The sequence below is a fragment of the Phacochoerus africanus genome, chromosome 2 (assembly GCF_016906955.1).
Source record: "Phacochoerus africanus isolate WHEZ1 chromosome 2, ROS_Pafr_v1, whole genome shotgun sequence".
Classification (NCBI taxonomy): domain Eukaryota; kingdom Metazoa; phylum Chordata; class Mammalia; order Artiodactyla; family Suidae; genus Phacochoerus; species Phacochoerus africanus.
In genome coordinates this window covers 115,325,678-115,346,815 of record NC_062545.1, presented here as the reverse complement: position 1 = coordinate 115,346,815, position 21,138 = coordinate 115,325,678, and the positions used below count along the sequence as shown (strand labels likewise).

Below are 21,138 nucleotides of genomic sequence, written 5' to 3'. Positions count from 1 at the left end.
TGCAGCACCATTTATAATAGCCAAGAAATGGAAGTAACCTAAATGTCCATCAACAGAGTAAGGGATAAAGATGTGGTACATATATACAATGGAATGGTACTCAGTTATAAAAAAAGAATGAAATGATGCCATTTGCAGCAACATGGGTGGACTTAGTCAGACAAAGACAAATATCAAATGGTATCACTTACATGTGGAATCTAATTTTCTTTTAAATGATACAAATGAACTTATTTACTAAACAGAAACAGACTCACAGATTTCAAAAACAAATTTATCATTACCAAAAGGGAAACACTAGGGGAAGGGATAAATTAAGAGTTTGGGATTAACATATACACACTACTACATATAAAACAGATAACCAACAAGGACCTACTATATAGCACAGGAAATTCTACTCAGTATTCTGTAACAACCTATATAGGAAAGAATCTGAAAGAGAATGGATATATGTATAACTGAATCACTTTGCTGTACATATGAAACATAACATTGTAACTCAACTATACTTCAATATAATTTTTTAAAATGAAACAAAAAAAAGTACTTTGCCATTTATGACACATAGAATTAAAATGTTTTACAAGAGTTCCCATAGTAGCTCAGCGGTTAACAAACCTGACTAGCATCCATGAGGATGCGGGTTTGATCCCTGGCCTTGCTCAGTGGGTCAGAGATCCAGCATTGCTGTGAGCTATGGTGTAGGTCACAGACAAGGCTCGGATCCAGTGTTGCTATGGCTGTGGCGTATGCCAGCAGCTATAACTCTGATTCGACCCTGGCCTGGGAACTTCCATATGCTGCGGGTGAGGCCCTAAAAAGCAAAAAAAAAAATGGATGGGGAGTTCCCGTCGTGGTGCAGTGGTTAACGAATCTGACTAGGTACCATGAGGTTGCCAGTTCGATCCCTGGCCTTCTCAGTGGGTTAAGGATCCGGCATTGCCGTGAGCTGTGGTGTAGGCCGCAGATGCAGCTCGGATCCCGAGTTGCTCTGGCTCTGGCGTAGGCCGGCGACTACAGCTCCGATTAGACCCCTAGCCTGGGAACCTCCATTTGCTGTGGGAAGCGGCCCTAGAAAAGACAAAAAAAAAAAAAAAAAACCAGATGGGAAAAGTTATACTATCCAAAATCTAATCCAAGAAAGCTAGAGGGGCTACAGTATTATCAAAGTAAATCAACAAAAACATATATATGAGAGAAAACCTACATATATATATCCAAGTATATACATATGATCAAAGTACATCAACAAAAACCTATACATATGAGATAAAGACATTTCATAACTCATCTAAAGGACGTAACAATCCCAAATGTTATCACATAACAGAGCTTCAAAGTATATGAAAGAAAAAGCTGACAGAACTCAAAGTAGACAAATGTGCAATTATAGTTGGAAATCAAAACAGTCCTCACTGAACAAGTAGACAAAAATAAGAACTGAACACTATTAAACAACTTGACCCAATTAACATTTATGAAATATTCTATCCAACAATACATTACATATTCTTTTCATGGGCACATGGAATATCAACGAAGACAGACGTTAATTCTAGGCTATAAAGCATGTTTCCATAAATTTTTTGTTGTTGTTTTGTTTTGCTTTTTGGTTTTTGTTTGTTTGTTGCTTTTTAGGGCTGCACCCGCAGCTCATGGAAGTTCCCAGGCTAGGGGTCCAATCAGAACTACAGCCGCCAGCCTACACCATAGCCACGCCAATGCCAGATCCAAGCCGAGGCTGAGACCTACGCAGCTCACAGCAATGCCGGATCTAACCCATTGAGTGAGGCCAGGGATCAAAATTGCAACCTCATGGTTCCTAGTTGATTCTGCTGCTCCACAACAGGAACTCCCTGTTTCCATAAATTTTTAAAGACCAAATCATAGAGTATGTTTTCTAACTTTAGGGCAACTAAATCAATGGGAAATACTTGGAAAAATTCCTAAATATTAGGAACTTCTAAATAGCCCACGAGTCAAATAAGAAATCAAAAGGGAAATCAGAAATTATTCTGAATTGGCTGCAAAGAGCACAAGGGAACTTCATAGGTTGATGTAAATGTTCTATATTATTATTATTATTATTATGGTAGTGGTTATACAACTATGTACATTTCTCAAAATTAATTGCTAAATTTTATTGTATGAAAATTATACTTCGATAAAGCTCATGAAATATTTTAAAAGAAAAATGATAAATCAAAGTGGTAGGAAGTTCCTGTCGTGGCGCAGTGGTTAACGAATCCGACTAGCAACCATGAGGTCGCGGGTTCGGTCCCTGCCCTTGCTGAGTGGGTTAACGATCCGGCATTGCCGTGAGCTGTGGTGTAGGCTGCAGATGTGGCTCGGATCCAGCGTTGCTGTGGCTCTGGCGTAGGCCAGTGGCTGCAGCTCCGATTCAACCCCTAGCCTGGGAACCTCCATATGCCACAGGAGCGGCCCAAGAAATAGCAATTAAAAAAAAAAAAAAAAAGAGGTAGGCATAGGAGATGTGACCTTTCTTTCACTTTTCCCTAGGTTATAAACTTTATCCAGAATCACAAAGACAATTCAAAATAGCCTGACTTGTCCTCCTTCAAGAAAATAAAAAAAAAATCAACACTCTACTCACCTTTAAGAAACTATTGTGCATCCTATAATGACCCATTATTCATAAAAACTATATTTTTGTTAATAGGATAAACATAAGTAGTAAGAGAAGGGAGAAATAAAAGATTAAAAGACATCGAGTAATCGCAGGTACCAAAAGAACACTGAGTGAAATCAAACATTAAGGAAAAATAACAGTTGAGAAAGTAGCTACTACACTATTCTGAAGACCTTACTAGCAGTACTGAAGGTCTAATTCAACATTTAAGCTAAAAAGCTAAAAGAAAACCTGGAAGCCTACTACTCATCATGTGTAAAAATAACAAGTTCATTTATTAACTGTTACCACTGAAACTGGAAATTTGTCTTTGTGGATAAGTCCATACCCAACCAAATCTTTTTCTGTATACAGTATTTTGCATTTGCCTCACACACACAGTACCCTGCTATAAAAACTGTGTTTCAGGGACTCACTGCATAGGTGCGTCCCGGGGAACTGTTACCAATACAGAATATTGGGCTCACCTCAGATCTACTGATCCACAAACGATTCAGGCTCTGCTAAGATGTACCTGATTCCCAAAGATCTGTATGCATATTCAAGTTTGAGAAGCTCTGTAACTTTTCTGCATACAGAAACACCCTAATTTCTACCAGAAGCTATATCCTTTTTCCACATGCTTGTTTTAACCTAAGGGTTTAACAGTATACTAATAGGGTTATTACCACTCTATTACCACCAGTGCTACCATTTAAGCAAGAAATATCTTACCAGATAGCACAGATAATGTACTGATTAGAAAAAGTTTCCAAATAATATAAAACAGGGGTTGGCAAACTATAACCAAAGGTCAATGTAAGCTGGCCACCTGCTTTATGGCCAAATAGATGTAAGTTCATTCATTTATATATTTTCTATTGCTGCTTTCATATTATGATGGCAGAGTTGAATAGGCAGAGCATCACAAGGTACATATCAAATCTACAGAAAGTTATTCACGCACTCAATTTCATTAGGGTTGGTTAGTTATAACCATCTTTTTTTCTCTCTACAATAGGAGTTCTAACCCTGAGATCCATGTGCCAAGGGGATTCAAAAGTCCCTAAATTTTTGCATGAATATTCTAAGAATAATTAAATATATAGCTATATAATTTTGCTGGTATTTTGACTCTGCTTTTCATATTTAAATTTTTATTCATCTATTTATAATTCTATTTTTATTAAGCTTACTACACTGACTAGGACTATCAAACCACACTGAGTGATGGAAACTGAAGAGTGTTTTTACTTTGTTCCTGACTTTAATAGCTTTACTTTTCATTATATAATATGTTCACAATATTATGCTAAGGTTGTTTTTTCCCATTCCTATTTTAGAAACGTAGTATTTTAAAATTCACATGAAAATCTGGCTAAAAGACATTTGCTTTAAAAAAAAAAAACATTTCATAACTTTAAATGGAAAAATTAAAAATTCCAAATTGTATATGCCTATTTTTAAAAAGTATTCGGTTTTTTAAATGAAAACTGATATCTTACTATGTTCAAAAAAATATTCTGACTAGACAGATTTCTTGCTTAAGTGCTTAACTAAATCATGTTTATAAACTGGATGTAATGGTAACTAAAATTTATTAAGCACTTGCTATCTGTGAGGTCCTGTAGTGTTCTACAGCTTTTCACTTTAATCCACCCATCAGACCTAATAGTAATAGTAAAAACTATTAGTAAGAACTATTATTAATATAGTAATAGTAAGAACTGCTAGCCCTTTCTAAAGAAAACTGAGGTTTGGGAGATATGTAACAAGGCCAAGGTCACACAGCAAATAGGAGACATTTTGGTTTCAGTGACTTCCTGACTTTCTACAATAACTATATAATTTTCATCATAAGCAAGGTAAGTTACCATTCCCATTTCTGATGTGACTACAAGAAACTGAAAAGAATAAAAATATCAAAATACAGCATTTGGCAGGGACCTTTAAAAACCTAAACTGACATCTACCTTTCAGATGTGGAAAAACATGTAATGAAATACCACAGAAGAATGTATTTTATAGGCCAAAAAAAATATATATGTATACCCTTGATTTCCACAGCTAGTGATTGAAATTGGCACAGTTTACTCCACAGGAGCTCATGCTAATCTCCTACTCTTGCACTACTTAGTTCAGTCAGACACCACAAAATTGCTGGTTACCACATGCAGAGTCTGGACCTACTCAACTGAGATTTGTTCCTACACTTTAGCAACCAGTCAAAAGCTCAAAAAGTCAGGACATAATGCAGCTCCAACACCAAATCTCACTGATGCAGTTATATATTCACCCATCTCCTCAACTGTATCTGAACAGACCGTGGCCTCTTTTACTCACTTTCATAGCTCAGCTCCCATTTATTACAGATTTTCCTGATTCCCTAGTTCTAAGCTGCCCACTTATCTACTATAACTCTTAATCAGCTACTCTATTCCTGACCCTTATTACTTGCTAGATTTTCCCAGGTCCCATGAACCCATAAATATATATGCCCTAATACTAGCAATATCACTGCTTCTATAATATCAAGCTTGACCCAAGAGAAATCACGAATCAAAAGGAACATCAGATACAAATAAGAATCCAAGATTTTGTGTTCCTTACAAATCAACATGCAAAATCCTACACAGGAAACCTAACCCAGAACACATAGATTTTTTCCATAAACACTAAAACCATTCCCCATTATGATCTTAATCAATTCCCATACTTTTCATACAATAATCTATTATTTGAAGTAATACTGTATTAATTGACAATAATACTAGAATCCACCCCACTTTTATCTTCCTCAAGACTATCCAGCTATCCCCAGAAGCAACAGAATACACCATAATCAACAAAAAAATATCTTATGAAAAACACCAAAACTGCCCTGCCCCTCTAATGCCACTTTTCTACCAGAAGCACAACCTTAAAAAAAAAAAACTAAGGAAAAATCTGTCATAACAATCTGAAAGATGCACTCTATTGGGAAACTTCGGTAAGCATACATGACTGCTCAGTTCAGAATTCAGGTCTCCAGTGATGCTTCTGATTAGAGAAGACTAGTTTACACGCCTGTGTCCTAGTTGCAAATGAAAGGCTGGGGAATCTAAATTAGGGAGATGCAATTCATAAGGCTAAAAATGTGCAAAACACAGCAAGGTTCAAAAGGTTCCAGACAGTCAAAAACCACGACAAATAACTGGCCTCTTAGCTTCCACTCTTGCCCCCCTACAGTCTATTTTTCACACAGCAAAGTAAAAATGCTCAAATGTTATTTCATGGCACTCTTCTGTTCAAAGGTTTCCATTGCTCCAAATCCTAACTATGGCTTACAAGGTTGAACACCATCCTTATAAACGGTTGCATGCCCCACCTCCTCACTCCCATAATGGTCTTATGATCTCACCGTATCTTCTACCACTCTCCCCTTCCTCTGTGCTACAGCCACTCTAGCCTCCTTCACCCCTCTGGCCTGGAACATCTTCTTCCAAAGCAGGGTTGGCCGCCACACTTCACTCAGACATCTACTCAATTTCTTCGGAAGCTTTTTATGACCACCCATCTAAAAGCATATATCCCAATCATACTAATTGTCATATCCTGTTTTTTCTTTCTTCATATCATTTCTATTGACATACCCCTCTATCACCAGAATATAAGTTCCTTGAGAACAACTTTGATTTATTCAGTGGGTACCCTCATTACCTAGAACAGAATAAGAAAAAAAAAAGGAGTTCCCGTCGTGGCACAGTGGTTAATGAATCCAACTAGGAACCATGAGGTTGCGGGTTCGGTCCCTGCCCTTGCTCAGTGGGTTAACCATCCGGCGTTGCCGTGAGCTGTGGTGTAGGTTGCAGATGCGGCTCGGATCCCGAGTTGCTGTGGCTACGGCTCCAATTGGACCCCTAGCCTGGGAATCTCCATGTGCCGCGGGAGCGGCCCAAGAAATAGCAAAAAAACAAACAAACAAACAAAAAGACGCTCAGTAAATGTTTGCTGTAAGAATTAATGAATCCATTCAATGTTTCCCAGAAATCTGTTTTCATTTCTAAACAACGTAGCCTACACCTTGTTGATAAGAGCACCACAAATCAATCCTATGATATTCATCCAAGAGTATCAGAATTTCTAACAGGTCTAGTAATTGTCTCTGCAATTTACTCACGCAGTTTTTGTTTTGTCTTTTTAGGGCCGCACCTGCAGCATATGGAAGTTCCCAGGCTAGGGGTCCAATCAGAGTTACAGCTGCCAGCCACAGCCACAGCCACGCCAGATCCAAGCTACATCTGTGACCTACACCACAGCTCATGGCAACACCAGATCCTTAACCCACTGAGCTAGGCCAGGGATTGAACCTGCGTCCTCATGGATACTAGTCAGATTCATTTCTGCTGAGCCACCACAGAATTTTTTTAAGTTTCATTTTAATATGGTAAAGTTTACAAGTTTTATTGGGTAAAATCAGATAACCCTGAACTCATTCGACATTTCCCCTTTTAGTCTAATGTCTGTAGTGAATGACAAGTGCTAAATGCTTCAATAATATTAAGAGTGGTAAAGTGATAAATGTGGCAAAAGATAACCATTGATAAACATAGGTTAAAATTATATAAATGTTAAATGGACTACATATGCTTCCAGCCTTTCAGAAAATAAACACCTTTTTAAGATAAGAAGTTAGAAAAAAATAGGAGTTCCCGTCGTGGTGCAGTGGTTAATGAATCCGACTAGGAACCATGAGGTCGCGGGTTCGATCCCTGCCCTTGCTCAGTGGGTTAACGATCCGGCGTTGCCGTGAGCTGTGGTGTAGGTTGCAGACACGGCTCGGATCCTGCGTTGCTGTGGCTCTGGCGTAGGCCCGTGACTACAGCTCTACAGCTCCAATTCGACCCCTAGCCTGGGAACCTCCATATGCCGCAAGAGCGGCCCAAAGAAATAGCAAAAAAAAAAAAAAGAAAAAAATAGCGTATCAAACAAATGCCTATATGTAAAACTGGTAGAAGAATAATTGGATTGGACCTATAAGATGGAAAAAATAGACAATTTAAAAAAAAAAAAAAAAAACCTGGGGACGAAAGTAAAGCAACACCAAAAAATCACCTAAATATAAGAATAGTAGAAAAATGGGCTGCAGGTTCCAAAGAGAAAAAAACATAACTTGGTCTCCTTGCCACTGGAGAGCTTAAGGAGGTCTCTCCGTTTTTACAGTATTTTATTTCCTGTAATTATTTCAAAGTCACCAGGATACTTGCATTTACTAAAGGTAACCCAACTTTTTTAAATGGGTCTTCTTCATTACGTAAGTTTTGCTAGAGATATTTTTGCAAAAGATATAACCTATATCTCACCATCCAGAGATTTAGTATCAGTCCTCAAGCTTTAAAAAAATGAATACAAATATAAATTCACCCATGACAAAATTTAAAAGGTATTATACATAAAATGTTCTCTAAGGTTATGCTCCCCTCTTAATTCTAAACATTTTCCAATGTCAAAAACAAAAGGGTAAAACAAACAAACAAACAAAAAAAAAAAACACCTTGCAAAGAACTTGAATGACCCCAAGTCAAATGGGTCAATACTGTAAGTACAAAGAGCCTACATTATGCTCTAATGGTAAAATGATCCAATCTTCGTACAAAGGCAGAACCTAACGACCTCATTATACTTTTTAAAGGATATGTTTCTTAGAGGCAGTAAGGTTTTTAAGAGCATGAATTCTGGAGCCAGACTGATTATATAAAAATTCTGGGAGTTCCCGCTGTGGCACAATGGGATCCAAGGTGTCTCTGCAGCGCCAAGATGCAGGTTCAATCCCCGGCCCAATACAGAGGGTTAAAGGATCAGGCGGTGCCACAGCTGTAGCTTAGGTCACAACCTGGATCTGATCTCTGGCCCAGGAACTCCATATGCCCCAGGGCAGCCTAAAAAGGAGGAAAAAAAAAAAAAATCTGGCTTCCTCAATTAATAGCTATAGGACTTTTCCAACCCTGAGTAAGTTACCCTCCCTGATCCTATTTCCTTCATTTCTAAGATGATGAACCTTTTAGAGAGGAACCTTATAGCATTGTTGTGAAAAGAGAATCTTACAGAGATTTTGTGAAAACTGAGTTAATACAAAAAATACCCTAAGAACCATACCTGGAATATAAGAAGTATGCCATAAATGCTAGTCATTACTATTATTTTCCACATCCCATGGGTAGGCAGTATCTTACTTTGCAGGAATGCTTACAAACAAAAGCTTCTTACTTAACTGCTAAATCCAAAACGTAATCTTCTATTCCAAAGAATGAAAATTTCATTAACATCTGGGGAAAAAAACAGAGTATATCTTTCTGCTGGTGGTATCATATTTGTGTGGGTTAGCAATATTACATATATAAGAAATAAACTTATTTTTATCCCATTTATATCAAAGAAAGTTTATATTAAAATCTTAAGAATGTGGAAAAGAAAATCTGCAAAACTCTTTTGACACTGCACATCTCCCTATTTACAGAAAACCTCAATTACAATAAATGAGAGGATGTTTAAGAATAAGCTAAGCCTTATTACATCCACTCCTCAGAAAAATTACTTGTAATCAAGTTGTTTTCTACAGACTTTTCACTCTTATAATTTTAAAGTTAGGCACCAAGAGCATTTTTCCCCAACACAAAAGCCTATTTCAAAAAAAAAAAAAAAAAGCTATTTCCTTCCTAAGGAACTTGAGTCATCAACTGTGTCTTAGGCATCACACTGTGTTGATCAATGCTTCTTATATTTGATATGTATTCATTCTGATCTTGAAGCACCAAATGCCATTAGCCAAGCTAGTCCCTTGTATGACAAAGGTAGACTACTTGGAACTATAATGTCCTTTCCTATATTTCAAAGTAAACTTAAGTGCCTTTACTGCAGTCTTGGAAAAGCTACATCTACAATGTGCTTCAAACTTAAGCCACAGTATCTATTTCTTCACAAAACTAGACAAATCACTATCTACAAATATCTATATGTCACAGTTACAAGTGAAAGTTTGAGATAAGAGAGAATGTCTACAATTATAAGCATATTCCAACACACCCACCTTTTTTTTTTTTGCCTTTTCTAGGGCCGCTCCCACGGCATATGGAGGTTCCCAGGCTAGGGGTCTAATCGGAACTGTAGCCACTGGCCTATGCCAGAGCCACAGCAACAGCAGATCTGAGCCGAGTCTGTGACCTACACCACAGCTCATGGCAATGCCAGATCCTTAACCCACTGAGCAAGGCCAGGGATCAAACCCGCAATCTCATGGTTCCTAGTTGGATTCGTTAACCACTGTGCCACGACGGGAACACCTACATCCACTTTTTGAGATAAGCTAGTTTCTAAGAATTAAAGATAATAAAGCTAGCTGGCTCAAAGTGAAATTATAAACTATTAATATTAAACTGGATCAATCACAAAGGACATAAAACACCAATAGTTAAAACCTATTAAATTTCAAGCACTTATGAAATACAGCCTTAGAAACCAAAAATGGAAAAATGTACAAAATTAGATTTCTATGTTGATTTGAAATGCCTTTGCACCGTTTCAAATAAATGCAGACACAAGTACAGACAAGGGACTATGAGACTTTCAACCCACCTAACACACACACAAAATGGCTCTGGCCTCCACTCCACACCTCATTTTTTTTTTAAGCCTTACCCACATTCCTGGGCCAGGGATCAAACCTGTGCCACATCAGTGACCTGCACACAGCAATGATCCAAGCCCCAGCAGTGACAATGCCAGCAGATCCTTAATCCGATAGGTCACCAGGGAACTCCTCCACACCTCACATTTTACTGTGAACTTACTCTCATTACCTCACCCCTCTACTGTATTATATACCCCAAACCATCTGCCTCTAACTCCTTCCAGGAAATGTGAATGCGCAAATAAAACAACTCTGCCAAAGGTGTTACCAATAACAATAAGAGGAAGGAAGGATAGAGTTACAAAAAAGACATGAAGGTTTTTGAGGACTTGAGTAAAAATTTTATAGAAAATAACGTGTGAAAAGTTGAACCTGAGTAGAACTAATTCTACTAACTAAGAAGATAGTTTTGCAGAGTAAGTTGCTGGTTAAGTGCCTCAAAAATATCTTTCCCACAGAAACTAAAATCCTGCTAATCCATGGCTTTTCTGGGTTAACAAGCAACTAGTTTAGTTTGGTTTTTACAGAATCCTCATGAGTTATCAATCACTATTATAAATTAACAGAATCAATTTTTCTTCCCAAATACAAACTCAAAAATGAAAAGAATGGGAAATGCCGGGAAAAAAAAATTTTCATAACTGCAGGGCATCGAGGACTAGAAGAAGAAAGCTTCAACAGGATAAAAATATGGAAAGTTGGGAGTTCCCGTCGTGGCGCAGTGGTTAACGAATCCGACTAGGAACCCATGAGGTTTCGGGTTCGGTCCCTGCCCTTGCTCAGTGGGTTAACGATCCAGGCGTTGCCGTGAGCTGTGGTGTAGGTTGCAGACGCGGCTCGGATCCCGCGTTGCTGTGGCTCTGGCGTAGGCCGGTGGCTACAGCTCCGATTGGACCCCTAGCCTGGGAACCTCCATATGCCGCGGGAGTGGCCCAAGAAATAGCAACAACAACAACAACAAGACAAAATAAATAAATAAATAAATAAATAAATAAATAAAATATGGAAAGTTAACGTAATTCAAGTAATCAATTAAGACAGCAAGCCATCAGAAATAAGATGAAGGCAATAATGACAAATTTCTGCAAGAGCAGGGTTTATCAATCTCAGCACTACAGACATCTTGGCTAGGTAATTCCTTGTTGCGGTGGGGGGGGGGGTGTCCTATGCATTGTAAAATGTTTAACAGGATCTCTGGCCTGTACCTCCTAGATGCTAGAAAGCATCCCTCCAGTTGTGACAACCAAAACTATCTCTAGACTACTTATAAATATTTCAGTGTCTACTTTGCATATACATTCTAATTACACATTAATTTTTTAAAGGATACAAAACCCTCATAAATACTATGATGTAAATTCATAATAACATGCATTTTTTAAGACTGAATGATTAATATAAAAAAGTGACAGAACTGTGTTCGCTAAGGAATTATGGATTTCTTAAATTCTATTTGCTAATGTTTGGTAAGCATGTTCTAGTATTTCAACTTCTAAAAATATATTTATCTATGTTTTGTAACTAATAGATTCCAAATGAGATTAGGCTTAGAAAAATGTATTTTTAGGAGTTCCTGTCATGGCTCAGTGGTTAACAAATCCGACTAGGAACCACGAGGTTGCAGGTTCGATCCCTGGCCTTGCTCAGTGGGTTAAGGATCCGGCATTGCCATGAGCTGTGCTGTAGGTCGCAGACACGGCTCGGATCCCGAGTTGCTGCGGCTGTGGTGTAGGCCGGTGGCTACGGCTCTGATTAGACCCCTAGCCTGGGAACCTCCATATGACGTGGGAGCAGCCTTAGAAAAGGCAAAAAGACAAAAAAAAAGAAAAGAAAAATATATTTTTAACAATATTTGCACAGCCATTTACAGTATCTTCAGCATTTTTACAAACTCACCCCACTTAATTCTTAGGAAAAGAGGGAGCAAATTAATATTCCACTCAATTCGTAAGTATAGAGTTTATCTGTATTCTTTAGAAAACTAAATCCAAAGTACAAAGTTGTTGAAAACGTGTATGTGTGTATCCTTTGCCATCATCAATGCCAGTAAAGGGAAAGAAAATTCTGCTACACAAATTGTTTGTGTACATCTGCTTCACATGCAAAAATCACATTCTTTCCCCTAATTTGTCTCTGAAATAAGAATTTCACAATTCACTTATAAGCAACAGTATCAAGCATATTCTTGAACTAAAGAGTCTAATTCCAACTTAAGGGCAGTAAATATATACTTGTAAAGTAAAAACATAGTCATTAACATATTTTTTGGCCCCACCCACAGCATGCAAAAGTTCCCGGGTCCAGGGATTGAACCCGTGCCACAGCAGCAACCCAAGCCACTGTGGTGACAACACCAGATCTTTAACTTGCTGAGCCACACAGGAAGTGGTATGTATTTTTAAATATAATTTCCCACCTCCACTCCAAATTCACAAAAACTTCTAGCTCACAACTACCTACAGCAATGCTTCCCAAATGACTAGCCACAGATTACTAAAGGGTTGTGCAAAGTTTTAGCCAACACCCAACCAAAGCTTGCAAATAGAATAAAATTCAATGAGGACACACATCCTAACCTATAACTTTCAATCTGGATTCAAAATCTTAGACACTTTCAACTTTAAAGACTGAGGTCCTCAAAGTTTTATAAAACCACTCTCTCCAATGCAACAGCCTCTATGATCCAAAGTCTTAATAAATTGATAGCTTCACATTAAACATGTGCCAAGTTTAACCAGATTTTCTTCCATAAAACTTCCTGTTGTACCCTTATCTATTTCTAAGATCAATACCCTAATCCAGGACTCACTCAGTTCATCAAATAGCTAATTTATTCCTTACTGTATCATATCACAATTGCTCAACAACCAAGATTTTATAATACTCTACTTCATAGTTATCATGGCCTAAGGTTGTATGAATACAGTGAGTCCCAGTCAATACGGCCCAGTTAGCATTTCTCCTATTTCCTGCCATGGACTCTCCATTCCAAGCAAGTAAGCCTCCATGCATCTTACTACACTATATGCCATTCTCCACTACCTCAAAAAGCTCACCCTAACAGATTGATGTCCCTTCAGCTCAATAAATCCTCATTTCAACTGCAACTACAATACAAAATTGGAATTCTATTTTTATATCTTGGCATTTCTGTCTACTCTGACAAACTCAGTGTGTTTTTTTATTTCCCTTCTCATTTAGGCATGCGGCATCATGACTCCTACTAGCCACAGACATACAATAAACACTGGTGACTCTATACAGCAATGTTCTTACTGTACACGTTCTCACATTGTTTAGCTGGAACTGTAGACGCCTCAAAATAAATTCATCCAGTATCAAAGGGAGTCTACATTCCCTGAGGACTCTTCTCAGTACGGTTGTTTCCTGCAACCCAGCTAGGAAGTGACTGCCCCTACTAGTACTAAGGCAACGCCTTCACACTACTGGACAGCAGCGTTACTGCCCTCACAGGAATCTAACTGGTAGGATTACAGCTTTTCTATTTATCTCTTTTCCATTTATCCTTCCTTTCCTAGTATAAAAATTGACAGCTAAACTAAGTTTAGCCCAAGACTATAACTTTTTCTTATACTAAACCTCAATCATTTAAGAAAAGATAAAATTCAATCCATCTAAAAGGGACACAGTAAATGTGTAACACATCTTAGAAAAACTTCCATCAAAAACAGCCAAAATTGGAGTTCCTGTTGTGGCTCAGTGGGTTACAAACCCAACTATCGTCCATGAGGATTCGGGTTCAATCTCTGGCCTTGCTCAGTGGATTAAGGATCTGGCATTGCCATAAGCTGTGGTGTAGGTTGTAGACTCAGTTTGGATTCTGCGTTGCTTTGGCTGTGGTGTAGGCTGGCAGCTGTAGCTGATTCAACCCCTAGCCTGGGAACTTCCTTCCATATGCCACAGGTGCAGCCCTTAAAAAAAAAAAAAAAGCCAAAAATTTACAAAGTCTGGTCTCAGAGACTTGTTATACAGGAATCGTCTCATAGCCAAACCTGTCACCTCCCAATAATGTTAGAAAACTGGAGCTTATTGAATTTATTACTCCATTTCATTTTCTTAATTTCGAAAACAGAGTTTATGTTTATAACCTATTCTTAAAAGAAAAAAAGTCTAAGTTATCTATACAACCCTCAACAAGTTATTTCCTGTGAGTCTCATCCCACTAGAAAAGAAGTGGTTTCTTATTTGTTCACTGAGATAGATATGTGGAAAAATTATATATTCTTTTTTTTTTCAGGGCCGCACCTACGGCACATGGAGGTTCCAGGCTGGGGTCGAATCAGAGGTGCAGCTGCTAGCCTATGCCACAGCCACAACAATGCCAGATCCAAGCCGCATCTGTGACCTACCTCCGCGGCTCACAGCAACACCAGATCCTTAACCCACTAAGCAAGGCCAGGGATCAAACCTGTGTCCTCTTGGATACTAGTTAGATTCGTTTCTGCTGAGCCACAACAGACACTCCATGGAAAAATCATAAATATCATTCTTTAAGACCTCCAAATTGTTACTATAATGAAAACAAGGATTTTAAAAACATCTAATATCATAATACTCGATAAAAAGCATTGTGTATGCCAGTTTTTATTAACAAATTTTTAGGACTATTAAAAAAATTAAGAATTACAAACAACATATTAAAAGTTGGATAACAGGTCACAGTCCAAAAAAAAATTTTTTTAAGGTTGTTATCATCTATGCAAGATAAAGCCAGGGAAGAGATGCAAATAACATACCTGCAAGAACTGAGGTAGGTAACAAAAAATGAGTGCAACAGGCCAGCTAAAAGCATAGTACCAGCTAGAAAGAAGGGACCCACGCTGACTCACAGGGCAGCTACTGCTCTACCACTCTGCCCCAGACAACAGAAATATAGCCCAGCAGTGACTAGATTTTCAAGTGTTCCCCCAAAATACAGAAATCTATTAACTCCACTGAGAAATCTCCCAGTTTTCCAATGCTAATCAGTAGCTGAAATGTAAAGACACTGCAAATCAAACAAAACACATCACTAAGGTGGTTCAGTCCAGAGGCCGCCTCTGAGCTAACATGTGAAAGTGCTTTCAAAAAAGTATGGGGGCAATGGGTAAAAAACTCAGGCTTTGGGGTCAAACTGGTTTGGGTTTGAATGTTTAATTTAATCTACCACTTAGCAAGTGGATGATGTCAGAAAAAGTATTTCCTCCATACTGTTTCGTCACATACAAAATATCACCACTATTTCATAAACGTTGAAAAGTGAAACTTTCTTTTTTATGGTCACACCCAGGCCAGAGATCAAACCCACACTCCCACAGTGAGATCCTCAACCCACTATGCAGGGCTGGGGTTCGAATCCGTGCCTCCACAGAGAGGAGCAGGATCATTAACCCACTGAGCCACAGTACCAAATACTGAAAAGGGAAACTTTTAACACAATTTCAGATACACCACAGATATCACAAAAATGTCATTTACTGTCCCTGCTCACCCTGCAAGCTTTTAGGATAATAACTTAAAAGATATCAGATAGGCATTCCTGTTGTGGCTCAACAGGTTATGAACCTGATTAGTATCCACAATGATTCGGGTTAGATCCCTGGCCTCAGTCAGTGGGTTAAGGATAGTGCTGCCGTGAGCTGTGGTGTAGGTTGAAGACGTGGCTCAGATCCCGTGTTGCTGTGGCTGTGGTGTAGGCAGGCAGCTACAGCTCCAGTTCGACCCCTAGCCTGGCAACTTCCATATGCCAGAGATGCGGGCCCCCCCCCCCCAAAAAAAAGATATCAGATAATAAATATCCTTGAAGATCTTAAACGTTATAAAAAGATCAGAAAAGAAAGAGGTGCTTTCCTTGCCCATTTCCCTCATACCCTGCTACTCAGAGAGGTCCCATACATACAGAGAGAAGATAGTTAATATAGCAGATGGCTTAAAATGGACCTTCTCAAGATGATACAGCTAACTGGATTTTCTATCTGAGGTTAAAAAGATGAAGAGTAAGAGCTCTTCAGAGTTTCCATCATGGCTTGGTGGAAATAAATCTGACTAGCATCCATGAGCACGAAAGATCAATCCCTGGTCTCGTTCAGTGGGTTAAGGATCCAGCATTGCCTTGAGCTATGTGGTACAGGTTGCAGACACAGCTCAGATCTGGCGTGGCTGTGGCATAGGCCAGTGGCTACAGCTCCAATTCCACCCCTAGCCTGGGAACCTCCACATACCACATGTGCAGTCCTAAAAAGACAAATAAATAAATAAACAAAAACAAAGATAATGACAAAAAGTCTGTCTCTTTTACTAATTTCATAGATCCTTACTTGCTGAGAGAAGTGAGAGAAATTGTATATAAAAGCTTAAGCTTTGATATTTTTAACACTTTTGCACAAACTTCCAGAAAATCTATTTCTTTATAATGCATGGTACAAAGCAAAGCAATTGCACTAGATTTTTGAATATAAAAAAAACATATCCTACTCTAAAGTTCATCAAAGTATGATTTCATTACACCAAAACACAGGATTGAATTTACTGCTAGAGCTAAAATACTTTTTGACTTCTCAAACACACCAATTAATTTTTTTTAAGGGGGAGAGAGAAAAAACATCAACTCACCAATATATCTGTGCTAGAAAGCACAATTTACACATAAAAGTTCTTGGGCTTTATTTAATCAGAATACTTCCAATAAATTTCTAATGTGATTACCTATAATAAAGAAAAAGGAGTTCCCAATATGGCTCAGCAGCTTAAGAACCAGACTAGTATTCATGCCCTGATCTCACTCATTGGGTTAAAGGATTTGGCATTGCCGCGAGCTGTGGTGTAGGCTGGCAGCTGCAGCTCTGATTCGACCCACAGCCTGCGAACTTCCATATGCCGCAGGTGCGGCCATAAAAAAAAGAGAGAGAAAGGCATTTTTATGCATATATTCGAGTATGTGTCTATACTGACACTAAACTCTAGAAAAGTTATAGAATCTTCCCACTAAAACATCATGGGCTGGGACATGTGCAAGAAACCGGCAGCATTAGGAAAGTTTAGTTTTATGGTTCTAAACACATTAATTCTCTTTTCCAGCTGCCCATCCTTCACACTAAGAGCAAGAAAAAAATAACTCAAACAGTGACTGACTAATCAGATAGGGAAAAGCAACTAAAAAGGATTATTAAGTACCTAAAATGTCATTTATATTTAAAGTTTTATTTCCACTACAGCTTCTCCTAATCTACACATACTTATTTTTTCATACGACAATCTGAATGTATTCTATTCTACATATTATCCTCATACAAACTTCTTATAAACTTGACCATAAATAGCTCAGATCTGTAGAAAAAAATACTATATATCACAATAAAGTTACAAATATCTTCCAGTACCCAAAAGGTACAATCTTAATGCTAATTTTAAAATGAAAGATTTCTTAGTGTCTTTTTGAAAAAGTTCTGATTACAACATCAAACATCAAAAAGTAGTCTTTTAACAAATGTTTAATGCAAAATATTTATGACTCCAAGAGTTCTGAATTTATAAAATTATTGTTTAACAAAGGTCTTAGCCTACAAAGATTATGCCCTCAATTTGCTTTTTCTTCAAACATCAGAATACACCAGTTTCTATTCTTACCATTTCATTTCACTCTTTAAAAACAAAAGATGTTTTATATACTACTACTCATCAGTAGTTTAAACTGCCTCACGTGGTTTGCCTGACTTTTTACTACCTCATGGAAATCCTAACAAAAACAGAAAAGTGATTTGTTCGAAGCCATATCTAGAACATAACTACAAATGTAAAAGAAAAGGCCCTTGCAGAGGGTCTCCAGCATAGCTACTTCAAACTAAACATCTATTAGACGCTCCTAATCTAAATGTTTCTCCAGAAAATGAACTCTACAACTACATTAGTCCATCTACAAAGTATCACCCTCAGACTAAGACAAAAGCAGGATAAGAACATACTTGGCTCTAAAGTCTTAAGTCAAAGTCAAAGGAACAAAAACAATCCACTACATGAAACATTCCGCTATTTCCTAAATTATCAAATTAGTCTTTACTCATGCAAAGCATTCCAGAAAAATTTTCAATCCAATGCTTTTAAACATACTTTGAGGTCTTTATTATGCGCAAGTCAAAAAGTTAACCTAAAATAAAACACTTTACACAACAACAAAAATGATACAGTTGGTCCTGGGATACGCTGGAAATAAATATTGCCTTCAAAACCGAGTGAGCAAGAAATTAGCGCTTTCAGCAATTTTAACTCCAATCTGGGGGGTGGAGAGTTGCAACTGTTTTGACAATCCCCTAACTACACAATATGTCTACTCCACCTGACAGTTTTAAAAAACTCTTCAAGTTGGGTCACCCAGGCACCGTCCCTGTAAAAGACCCAATCCAGTCTACAGATCAATGAACAGCCCGTAACTAACGACTTATCTTTCTCGCCACCAAACCCTTTCTCCAGGGCAACGGAATGTTTTCACAGAAGAGAAGCACACCCTCCTGCTATCTCTCTCCAAACACCGGAGCAGCGGCGGCGAACTATGGAGAGCGGTAACCTCCCAGGTCAGACAAGCAGCAGACCACTGCTACCCCTCCACTGGAGGCCCCTCTGCAGAACCGGGTCGGTGTGGATCGCCGCGCCGGGTAAACAACAATAAATATCGCAACTTCACACCAGCCTGCGCAGCGGTTCTCCGCAGCGGAGCGGACTCCGGAATTTGCCACCCGGCAGGGGCCGGGGGCGGACGGGTGAAGAGGGTGAGCGCCGGACAAGGCTGGCAAAGACCGCCGGCCCGGAGGCAGCTGCCCGCCCCGGCGTCTGGTGAGGAGGCTGGAGAGATGGTGCCACCGGCCTGAGCTCCACTGCTCTCGCCTGGCGACCCGACTTTGCTTCTCTGGCAGGCGACCCGAGCCTCCCCTGCTGCTGGGGCGGTAGGGGGTGGGGAAGGCCTCGTCGGAGGCTAGGAGCCTCCTCGGCCCGCCAGAGAAGGGAAGGCGGCTGGGGCGCAGGGGACAATAGGGAGCGGGGAGCGCTGCGCGCCGGAGTGGCGCCGCCGGCCGGCGAGGCTGACTGACGCGCCCACCGCGCCGCGCGACTGGGCTCCGCTCGGCCCGGCCGCCGCTGCCGCCGCGCGGTACGCCGTGCTCACGGCGCCCCCGGCGCTTGGTATCGCGCCTTACCTCCCAGCCCCGCTGCCCAGGAGAGGAGCAGAATTAACACTCTCAGCAACACCATCTTCCGCTGCCGCTGCTGGCTGCTGCCGCCGTCTCCTCACGGGTTAACAGCAGCACATCGATCCGGAGGGAGAAGCTGAAGAGGCTCGGTCCAGAGCCTCCAAGAGAAGCCGGGACCTCCCCCGGCAGGAGAACGGCGAAGCACCTCCCTCTCGCCCCACTTCAGGGGCCGGCAAAGCTCCCAGCACCTCCAAAACAGGGACCTCCCACCCCTTCGTTCGTTTCCTTCCTCCCTTCCCCGCTTTCCTTCCCTCGCTCCTTCCCTCTTCTCTACCTCCCTCCCCCGAGCCCGGGACCTCCGCCTCCTTCCTTGCCACGTGACCCACGGGCGCCCAACCGGCAGGCAGAGCCGCACCCCTTCAGCCCGCCCCTCCCCCTCCCCCAGGCACCCCAGGGACGCGCGCATGCGTGCCGGGGCCAGTTCCCGGGCTGCTAGGCCTGCCGCCGCTTCCTGTCCGCCGGCGGAGAGCTGGGATTGGGCTTGGGAGGCGGGGTTTCCTGGGGCCCCGCCCCCGCACCGGAGCGCAACTCTGCAGACCACAGAGGATTTTATCTTAGCGCTGCTGAGGGCTGTCCCTTGGGTTAAAAGTGAGCGTGAGGGATGTTAAGCGGCCGCTTTCCACTTACTAACTTCACAGGGAATGGAAATTTTGGTTACTTCTCTCTGCTTCTTAGGGTGCGCGACGTCTACCAAGTAAACAAAAGCAAAGTCCCAACAAGCGGTAATTACATTGGCGACAGCCACCAATGAGCAGAACCTAAATGTAACGATCTTCAGACAGCGGAAAACACAGAGCCTAAGCCATATTTCTCTAAACTCTTCACAAATTTGTGTCTCAGACCAGGCCTTAAGCATTCTAAAAGCCCGCAGCCTAAACCACGGGGGTACTGCCGCTCCAACCCCCCAACAAATGTCCTCTTTTTCACTCGGTTCCATCTCGGAAGTGAACTCTCAAATTTCCTTCACTCCAGCTTCTTTTTCTTTTTTTTTTTTAAGATTGATTGATTGATTGATTGTCTTTTTTTGCTATTTCTTGGGCCGCTCCTGCGGCATATGGAGGTTCCCAGGCTAGGGGTCGAATCGGAGCTGTAGCCACCGGCCTACACCAGAGCCACAGCAACGCCGGATCCGAGCCTCGTCTGCAACCTACACCGCAGCTCACAGCAAGGCCTGATCGTTAACCCACCGAGCAAGGGCAGGGACCGAACCCTCAACCTCATGGTTCCTAGTCGGATTTGTTAACCACTGCGCCACGATGGGAACTCCAGCTTCTTTTTCTTTTAATTTTTTTTTGCTAAAGTATAGTTGATTTACAATGTGCCAATTTCTGCTGTACAGCAAAGTGACTCAGTATACATATATATTTACATTCTTTTTATATTCTTTTCCATCATGGTCTGTGCCAGGAGATGGGATATAGTTACCTGTGCTATACAGTAGGACCTTGTGTATTCATTATAAATGTAATAATTTGCATCTACTAACCCCAAGCTCCTAATCCATCCCTCACCCCAACTTCTTTGAAGCTTCTATTTGATTTCTCAGTAACTCACTTTGAGTCTTTAAACTTGTATTTCAGGAGTTCCCACTGTACCTCAGT

At 40.3% G+C, this 21,138-nt stretch overlaps 1 protein-coding gene across 1 annotated transcript in view; it reads right to left on the bottom strand.

Annotated features, from left to right (window-relative positions):
* The window catches only part of ADAM10 (ADAM metallopeptidase domain 10), a 120,950-nt gene extending 100,971 nt beyond the window's left edge, over positions 1–19,979 (bottom strand). Inside the window, exon 1 of the mRNA XM_047766251.1 lies at positions 19,484–19,979. Within this exon, the coding sequence (XP_047622207.1) occupies positions 19,484–19,538 (55 nt within the window). The 5' untranslated portion in view covers positions 19,539–19,979. The remainder of the gene's footprint in view (positions 1–19,483) is intronic.
* Between the last annotated feature and the right edge of the window lie 1,159 nt (positions 19,980–21,138).